Source organism: Lobosporangium transversale, assembly GCF_002105155.1.
Source record: "Lobosporangium transversale strain NRRL 3116 chromosome Unknown BCR41scaffold_5, whole genome shotgun sequence".
Lineage (NCBI taxonomy): Eukaryota > Fungi > Mortierellomycota > Mortierellomycetes > Mortierellales > Mortierellaceae > Lobosporangium > Lobosporangium transversale.
Window position 1 is genome coordinate 694,974 of NW_019028983.1, and position 9,870 is coordinate 704,843.

The window sequence follows — 9,870 nt, forward strand, 5'->3', positions numbered from 1 at the left end:
GTGGGTGCTTCTTGAAACTGAAAATGGTAAAATTGAGCTCTGCATAAATAGGATTAAACCATTGCATTCTGCTCTGCATTGAAACGTTTTTCTTTTTTTTTTTTTCTTCTTCTTCCTAACCATCCTTTCCTTATTAGTCTTTGACGTTTCTGTTTTCACTTAACTTTTTTTTATCATTCATTGTCAGATGATGTCTGCTCAAACTAATTCCACAGGTATAGCACATTTCTATTTTTTAGTTTTGCATGTCACACATCAACCAAACCCTGTGTTTCCACATGTGAAATTGCACCCTTGGAGCTCCTCTCGCTATCTTTGCTGATCTTCACCAAGGGCGGAAGATATTCAATTGCATCCCCTCAATAGCATATAACGTGGATTGCACCTATTTTCTGCATCCCTTTCTATTTTGTCTATCTGTCTTTGCCTGCCTTTACCTGTCTTTGTTGTAGCAATTACAGCAGCTATAACAAAATGCTTATTACCATGGAGGGGTCAGAGGAATAGCCTGTGCATTTGAAGACCAATTAGGCACCTAATCTGACGCCTGAATTGTCAATCCTTGTTATTTATGACACGTCTCTAAAAAAAATAGACCCATCAACAATTGATGAGCGGATCCCTCAGTATGTTCAGAAACTTGAAGCTGCAAAAGATAAGCTGGAGCAAGACAAAGGCTTGCAAGAAACTTGGGATGAAGTAGCCAGTACCTTTAAATCTTTCGCTGACGCTGCTCGAGATGGTAAGAAAAAGAGCGTTAGTTTTTTATAAAAAAAAAAAAAAACCTCCATTTGACTAGAATAGACTTAGACTAGCTATGATGTATGATCTATTGAGTTGATGCTTTGGATACAGAAAAGAAAGACGTATAAAAAAAAGCGGAAAGAGCATGATGTCGATGACATTGATTGTATTGATTTGCTTTAATGCATAGTCGTTTAACCTACGTTGTGTCATGTGAATTCTTTCTTTTTTCTCAAATGCTGATCCCTTTCGGTCGTTAATGTGGACCTTAGCAAAAGCGCGGACTCCTATTGGCGAATCAAAGGCTGTGCCGTTAATTGTTAGAATCGAGGCATTAAACGAGCAACGCTTGGCTCATGTTGATATCCAAGCCATGCGTGCCTTTGCAAATATCTGTGTTGATCATGGTAAATAAAACCTGTGTTACGCCAAGAAAAAAAAAAGGGTTCATGTCCATACTAACGAAGAAAGGGGGTTTGTTTTACCGTCTCATCGCAGAGGAGAATAGAAAAAAGCTTCTTGAAGGAAACGCGTTCGACATTGTGATTGAGATTCTCAAGCATACAACTGATTCAGATGCGATCAAGACCGCCTGTGGGGCTCTTTTGAACACCACTATGGCTTATGGTAAACCAACAATTGCAAGCAGCATACATTTATAAATACAAAAAAAAAAAAAAAAAAAAAAAATCAGATCACACAACTAATCTTTTTTTTTTTTTTTTTTTTTTTTTTTGCACGTATTCATATTGACCTATATTACTGATATCACTATTTAGAGCCAGCACAAACAAAAGTAGTTGAATTAGATGTCATCGAACAATTGCTCAAGATCTTAAAAGCCGAGAGTATTACTGACGACAACGAAACTAGCATGACTATTGCTTCGCGTGTCATTGCGAATCTGAGCGAAAGTGGTATGCGCTTTTTTTTTTCCTTTTAGTTTCTTTTGGTTCCCACTCGACTCTGGGCTTGTATGATCCCCATCAATGGGCTGATCTATTTCTTTTTATTACTTTACTGAGGCTACAGACGCTGGAGCAAAATCGGTAATCAAGTTTGGGGGTATCAGGACAATCGTTCAGCTTCTAGGAAAGACTGCCAAAGATGTAGATGCCTACATGGATTTATTCGATACATTGATAGATATTTTGCGCGCAGCGATATCTAAGGAATCGGCGCAAGTCGCAGTCCAGAAAGAGGAATTATTGTCTTCATTACTTGAAATACTTGAACACTCAGGCACATCTGATGAGGGCAAGACAGAAGAGGAAAAGAAGGAGGACGATAAGAAATTTGGAGAGACAAAAGCTGCTCTTATGGAGGTTGTTGTTTCGACAACTATGGCAGGTACCGTTTCTCATGCTATTTTGAGCCCTTTTTTTCTTTTTCTTTTTTATTCCTAAAAAAACGATATTGCTATATCCAAAATGACTAATTTTTATTCTTATGACATTTCTTTGCATGTGGACATAGATGCCAATATGGCGCCGATCTTCAATGACAAAAGGGTCATGGATGTATTCCTTGCTTGGTTGGATAATGTTGAACGGGAAGACTTGCAGACCTGTGCAGCCCTCTGTCTAGGCAACATTGCAAGATCAGGTTCGCCATGTACCTTGCTTGTATGGGTAGAATAAAGCTGTGCAATCACTAACTCTTTTTTTTTGTTTTTGTTTTTGTTTTTGTTTATTTCATATATTCATACGGTCAAATCTCAGATCAACATTGTGTTAAACTAGTACATGAATATCGCGCTGTCGAGCCATTAATCCGCATTGTCAGGAAGGCAACGGACCTAAAGGCAAGCCATGCTGCGACCGGGGTACTCAAGAACCTTGCTCTTGCAGGTGAGCAAATGTCTCTTTTTTATCTTTATCTTTTATAACCATATCGCGATAGCTAATATTAATTTCGAATTATGTAAAAAAAAAAAAAAAAAAAAAAATCCATATACATAGAGAAGAATAAGGAAAGCATGGGTGACGCAGGTGTGATCCAGGCATGTTTCCCCCTTCTCAAGAAGGATAATGCTCTTCCTCTTCAGAATAACATTGTAGGCATTTTGAAACGCCTTTGTACCAACAGCAGCCAGAATACAATCCGAGTGGTCTCAGGGCGTGAACCCTTTGAAACTCTTTCATCCACACCCAACTCTGAGAGTGAAATCGAAACCCCTCTTTCATTGTTGGTAGAATTGGTCGGAAGAGCAGATGATTTCGCACTCAAAAGTGAAGGCACCCGAACACTTTGCAATTTGATCAAGGTAACCTGGGGTAGCGAAATTATGAAGTCATTTGATAGCGCATCAGTCACAGCATTACAGCAGACCTTGAACACGCCAAAGGTAGTTCTCGCCATTGCTGCCATGACCCGCAATCCAAAGTATGTAGTGCTTCAGAACGAAGGCGTTATTGCTCTAACACTCTTGGTCAGCACACCTACGCGAGGTAAAAATAAATGGCCCATCAGGCTCCCTTTGTCTCTTTGATATCCTCAGATATCCTTCAAAAGAAAGGAAGGACTAATCGTTGGTATCCTTTGTCTGATAGAAGAAAATGTGGAAAATCCTGTTCTTGAATCACTCGTGTCTATTGAGGTGGATGCAGAGCCTGAATCCGAAAAGACAACTACCTCTGAAAAGCCATTGGATCAAACAAAGCCATTGACATTACTGGAGAATCTGCTTAGCCTTGTCAAGAATCAAAATGGCAACGTGCCTGACGAAGTTCGTACAAATGTCTGTGTGCTCCTGAGAAACGCATTGGACACTGCAGCGCGTAAAGGCGAGGATCATGCCTATCTAACTTTCTTAAGATCTTCAGGCATCAAGGGTTCCTTAAAAGAACTCACAAATCAATCACAGACAGAGCTTCGTCCTTTGATCCGCAATGCTATTCAAGAAGTATTGTCTCGTCTTGAGTAAAAAAAAAAAAAGAAAAAAAAAAAAGAGGGAGAGAAGTGGAGGTGGATTACATTGATAAAGTCAACTCTCTTCTCAAATATCCGTCCTATTCTAGAGAAAGGTTTACTTTTGAATAAATCATATTCGCGCAAAAATAAGAATTCAAGTTGATATTTTCATATACTTTATTTATCATTGTTTATGTTCTTTAAACCAATGCTAAAAACGGTTCAAGGCATTGTCAAACATGGTATGATCACCATCCTCCAGAATCTTGGCGATGGGGGTATAGGGATTGAGACCCTCCTTCTTGAGGTATTCTTGAGCATAGTGCAGTCCGAGACGATGCTCCTCCTTGTTAGCATTGGATCCGATCCAGACAAAGACCTCATGATGAACATCCAGAATGAACACATCATTCGAATCCAGAAGCTCTCCGGACACCTTGGGGCCTTCAGCCTCGAGTGTGAACTCGAAGGAGCCGTTAGCATTTGACAAGCTAGATAGAACGTGTAAAAAACAATTTCATTATCTATTCATGCTCACGAGTCTTCCGGACCCCCTATAAAAATATAAAAATAAAAATAAAAGAGTCTTACCGATACAGCTTCTTGACATATGTAGGTTCTTCAACAACAGTATCTGCGTCTTTGACCTCAACTTCTCCTCCAAGAGCGTCCCAGAATAGCCTCTGATCACGATCACCCTCATCTAAATGATACATGGATATCAAAGAATGTAAATGTATGTTTTCTGGACAGATACAAAGAGCTCAAGTAATACCTTCTTTTTCCTCGATATAGCAATCAATTATTTGATTATTTGGCTGTATATTTGTTATATACTTACCAAATGTCTCTGTCTTGGCATCTCCTCGATCAGCCTCGATACCTTGGACGTATTCCGCAGCTTTGACTTTCTCAAAGCCGGAGGACTCCCTGCCATTCCACTGGTACAAGGCTTTACCAGTATCCAGGATGAAGACATCGCCCGAGTTGATTGCGTCTTTGGACACCTCTCTGACTACAACAGACGATTTGTGACCTCCACTCACGGGTGCAGACTTGACAATCAATAGACGAGGCTTGAATTCAGGCTCAGTCCAGTGATTGAATCCAGTCTTGACGCCTCCATGTAAGACAGAGAATGTCTTGAAGTATGAAAGCAGCTCCCGCGACTCATTGCCCTGAATCTCACGGTGCTGGACAGGCTTACCATCAAGGTCTATGGCAAAGAAAAAAAAAAAAAAAAAAGTATGTGAGTCAATGCTTCTTTTCTATGAATCACATGATATGTAATTCATTCCTTTTCCTCACGTTCTCCATCAAGAAAGCAAAAAAAAAAAAAAAAACTTACAATCGTCAAGCTCAACAGTCTTGTAGGCAGCTGTTCCAGCCTCATCCTGGCTAGTTTCATCTCCAAGCCAGAAGTGGATATCATGGAGGAGTACGTCCGAATCTTTCTTTGTGTATGACTATGGTTTTTTTTTTTTTTTTTTTTTTTTTTTTAAAAAAAAAAAAAAAAAACACACGTAAAAAAAGCAATATTAGCTAGAGATATGGCACGCTTTCTCCCTCTCTTGCTCCCTCTCTTGCTCCCTCTCTTGCTCCCTCTCTTGCTCCCTCTCTCTTTTTTTTGTTTATTCTACATACTTTAAGGATGATATAGCTGTCTCCATCGTAAAACTTGCCATACTGATCCTTGGGGACAGGGACAACCTGGAACTGCTCAATGCGCCAAATCCAGAGACCTGTCTCGGATCCGACGCCTGTATCCTTTCCCCAGGCCTTCTCAAGCGAGCCTTCTTCCTTCCGGTGCTCCTTCTCGAGCTTGCTGCCGAACTCAGCCAAATTGGTCTCCTCGATTTCTATTGATAAGGACAAAGGAAGTTGAAAAGAAAAGAAAAAAAAGTCAATTGAGTAAAACAGGTTTCAGGTACGCGTGAAAAAAAAAAAAAAAAAAAAAAAAGCTTACTCCAAGTAGAATTCTTCAGCATTGCAATTGTATCTGTTGTTTGTCGTTATTGTAGGTTGCAGCAGTAAAAAGAAAGAAAGAAGTTGAAATGAACAAATGCATAATTCTCATCATTCGTTTCATGGCTTGTCCATCCCAAAAGCCCAAAAAATATCGTTGCACATATAGTGGCTGGTTGCTGGCACGTTTTCTTTTTTTAGCTCATGGAGAATAAATATTCCAATGGCTGGTGAGAGGCTTAAAAGGATCCGTTGAAAAGCAGTAAGGTGTTCAAGATTTTGGTTTTCAGGAAACTCTTTCAAGCATGAAAAAACAGATTCTACCCTAAGAGGACTGTTTTTGTACTCATCAAGAATGGGAAACTAGCTGCTAAAGTCGTCAACAAAGTCGGGATTGGCACTGCGATTGTTCTTAAGACCTTATGAAGTTCCATCCGATATTAAGAAACATGTTAAAGAATGTTCACGCCTCCTCTCTGCTTGTTACGTCCTGAGGCTAGGGAGTGTACCCAAATGGAGCACTCCCCTTTTTATTCATAGATCAGAGCAATTAGTGACGGCTATGTTGGAGCCTATATAAGGCTCCGACCTAGCTAAAATAATAAACAACTTTTGATCTCCTTGACTTCCGATTTACCATAAAACATATCATTTTTTCAAGGATCTACATAGAGTTACATCCATCCATTTTATCAATCCATCCAACCATTTTTTTTTTTCCATAATTTCAATCCCTTTATTTCAATCATGTCTAATATTAATAAAGTACCAATTAACGAAGATGTTGATATGGAAATCTCTTCACCAGAGAATGGCTCAGGCTTGACACCTGTCGAGCAGTTGAACTTATTGGTGGCTAGCCTGGTCGTAGATACGACGGAGAGTGTAGTCGAGTTCGGCAGTGATGCTGTTCCCGATATCGAGAATGTTACGATGCTTCTTCGAAGTTATAGACTTCAGAAGGAGGAGACACTCAGAAAGAAGGCATTGCTGTTCCTTAGGTACAATGATGCCAAATCAAAGTTAAGAAAAATTGACATTGATGAAAAGACACTTACCAAGGCCTTAGGCGATCTCGCTCAACAGAAGGCAGACATCTTGAAGGTCTTAGTAAGACAAACTGAAGACTTGAATAGTTCTATTGAACATATGGAGGAGGTCAGAAATGGCTTATCTTCAAGCGAGGACGTTTCGATTGATAGATCGAGTGTGTCTGAAGCAGATAGTCACCGTATAACGGTGAAATGGGATCCTGCTAATCCCGAACATGACGCACTTCATCGAATCTTCAAAGAAGAGAACATTCCTTTGATGGAAGATTCAGAAGAGGTAGACTATACCAAGGTCAAGAAGAAAACGTTTGCGGATGCGCCTATGCTTGATTTAGACGTGTCCAAGGTTCCCGGCAAGAATATGGTCAAGGAAATAGCAATCAGGGTTGTCACTTTCCGTGATGACTTTGAGAGGATATTCCGTCGTAACCTTTCTGATGTTCTTTTCGACAAACTAGCATGGGATTACTTATCCCTCTGCGTTTCCAAAGTGTCCGGCCTGGCGCGAGACTATGACGATCTCATCAAGAAAGTGCCTCTTCAAGACAGGACCTGGTCTCGGGCAGTTACATGCTTGAATAAAGCTCTAAAGTTTGACATTCTAGGGGCTTACATCGCTGATATGGCGCTAGTTATGAGGCCTGAGAAGAATGACACTATTAGGTCGTTCGCGCAACGATTGCTACCACTGGTTGAGGCAGCTGGAATCCCAGATGATGGCTGCTATATGCTCATCAAAGCTTTATGCAATCATCTGTCCGACGTAGGATTTCAGGCTGTCATCAAGGAATTCGGCTCAGTGAAAAGTGTTAGCTCTTTGAAGGAGTTTCTAGAGTTCCTAGAAAAGACACCAGGTGCCTTAGGTGAGAAACGAACCGATGACGCCCATTGGTTTATCCAGAAGTATGGAGGAGACGCTGGAGAACAGTATTTGCGATCCATCAAGTCCAGATCGGAATACACTCCTAGAGAGGTTCCGAGATCTAGTCATAAAAGATCTCGACTTAATGCCAATCCGTCAAGTGATAGAGAAGCCAAGAAGGCTAAACCATTCAAGGTCTGGTGTAAGGGAACGGAGAAGTGTAGGTCGAATCCGTACAAACATGCCCCGGAGGACTGTCGGTATGCTAAGGATCAAGTCAGAGATCATTCTAAGGATAAGCCCAAGGACGTCAAGAGAACTGATGTGCGCAAGCCGCTTGCCTCAGTCAGTGCTTTTAAGAGGATTAGTGATAGTGCGCTCATAAGAGACATAATTCCGAATAAAGAATCCTTCTTTTCCTCGTACTCAATTGTTGAGAAAGCTTGTATCAAGCACCTAGGGGCTTTCAAAGGTCCCGCTCCTGGTGATAATAGAATAGCTGTGCCTATATTTATAAACGGGCAACAATATACAGCATTGTTAGATCCAGGCGCCACAACTTCTTTGCTCAGTAAGGAAGTAGCCATAGAGCAAGGTATTCGCTATGGTCGAGTACCAGGAGAATCTATAGCAATGATAGAAAAAGGGACTAGCACGGATAATGCCATTACTTGTGATAAAGTCCAATTGGTCTGCAACAATAGATCTGGAGAATATCAATTGTCGGTCATGGACATTGAGTATTATGACTTCGTGTTGGGAATGGATCTCTTCGCTAGACTCGGCTTTTCCATCACGGGAATAGCCATGCCGGAGATACGAGAGGAGGAATCCCTATGGGTCCCATATGATGAAAAACCTCAAGTCATTCCGTCACAAACTCCAGAAAGAGAAAACAATGCTGAATTCAAAGCATTGAAAGAAAAGTTCCTGTTAGCACTGGAGCCTTATTTACAGGCGAATGAAGCCATCTCGCCAAATTCATTTTGCAATCTTGATACAATGAAGGTCCAGCTAAAGGTTAAACCCACCTGTATCATCCAGGAAAGATCTCGCCCATTCCATTCGCAAATTGAAAAAGAAGAAGTGGAAAAGACCATCCAGAAGTGGCAAGAAACGGGTGTTATCGTTCCAGCACCTAAGGGGTGTCCGTATAATAACTCCCTGACAATGGCAGCACGCCGTGACCTGGATGGTAATATTCTGAAATATAGAGTATGCCTTGATCCAAGAATGTTGAATCGTCAACTAGAGGATACTGATGTCTTCCCTCTACCATTAATCACTGATATCCAGCAGAGGGTAGCAGGGCATCTGTATTTCACCGCAATTGATCTGTCTCAGGCGTATCATCGCATGCCTGTAGAGAAATCAAGCCAACCACTAACTGCATTTACGTACGGTGGTAAGCAATATATGTTTGCTAGAGCACCTTTTGGTTTAAAACCCCTCACGAGTATCTTCCAAAGAGGAATGTCACAACTCTTAGATGATCTGCACTTTGCTGACAATTATGTGGATGACATTATTGTCTATTCGCACACAGCAGAGGATCATATTCTTCATGTCAGCATTGTCATAGAAAGGCTTACAGCTGCAAAGTTGATAATCAATAGAGAAAAGAGTAAATTCCTTAGTACAGAAGTGCTACTACTGGGGTTCATAATCAACAAAGAAGGACGCAAAATAGATATCAACAAGGTTGCTAATGTGCATTCATGGACACCACCTACCAATAAGAAGATGGTTCAACGCTATTTAGGCCTCTTCAATTATTTTAGGGAGTATATACCCTTGTACAGCTCGCTCACAGCACCTCTAGATGCCCTGCGCAATGCCAAAGGCACTTTTGATCTTAATAAGGAGCAAATGCGAAGCTTTAACAGCATCAGATCGCTTATAGCCCAAGCTCCAGCCTTATCGTTCCCTGATTTTACTCAGCAATTCTTTGTAGCCACAGATGCCTCTAACGTAGGCATAGGAGCTGTCCTATATCAGCTACCGGGTGGCAAGGAAGATGAAACCAAGGTCAACTACATATCCTTTCAAGCCAGAGCATTGCATAAGCATGAGAAAAATTACCCAGCTTACAAGAAGGAACTCTTAGCAATTATTTTTGCACTAATGAAATTTCACCATTACCTTTGGGGAAGAAGATTTACATTATATACTGATCACAGACCTCTGACGTACATTCATGAACAGAAGGAGTTGCCACAAATAATCCTGAATTGGAAGGCCACTCTGCTCAACTATGATTTTGAATGTATTTATCGTCCAGGCCTGCTGAACATTATTCCAGACGCATTATCTCGCGCATTTCCTGAGGAATTG

The 9,870-nt window shown here is 40.9% G+C and overlaps 2 protein-coding genes across 2 annotated transcripts; one reads left to right on the forward strand and one right to left on the reverse strand.

The window, feature by feature from the left end:
* Window positions 1-96: 96 nt before the first annotated feature.
* Window positions 97-3,693, forward strand: BCR41DRAFT_347329 (armadillo-type protein). The gene is made up of 10 exons (XM_022023075.1): window positions 97-215; window positions 596-742; window positions 1,017-1,151; window positions 1,243-1,371; window positions 1,524-1,661; window positions 1,777-2,094; window positions 2,221-2,349; window positions 2,466-2,594; window positions 2,706-3,194; window positions 3,297-3,693. The coding sequence occupies exons 1-10, from the start codon at window positions 188-190 to the stop codon at window positions 3,668-3,670; spliced, it is 2,016 nt and encodes a 671-aa protein (XP_021884804.1). The 5' UTR covers window positions 97-187; the 3' UTR covers window positions 3,671-3,693.
* Window positions 3,694-3,815: 122 nt separating this feature from the next.
* Window positions 3,816-6,110, reverse strand: BCR41DRAFT_347330 (severin). The gene is made up of 6 exons (XM_022023076.1): window positions 5,624-6,110; window positions 5,302-5,516; window positions 5,006-5,123; window positions 4,499-4,873; window positions 4,249-4,360; window positions 3,816-4,148 (listed from the first exon to the last, which is right to left on the reverse strand). The coding sequence occupies exons 1-6, from the start codon at window positions 5,643-5,645 to the stop codon at window positions 3,869-3,871; spliced, it is 1,122 nt and encodes a 373-aa protein (XP_021884805.1). The 5' UTR covers window positions 5,646-6,110; the 3' UTR covers window positions 3,816-3,868.
* Window positions 6,111-9,870: the final 3,760 nt, after the last annotated feature.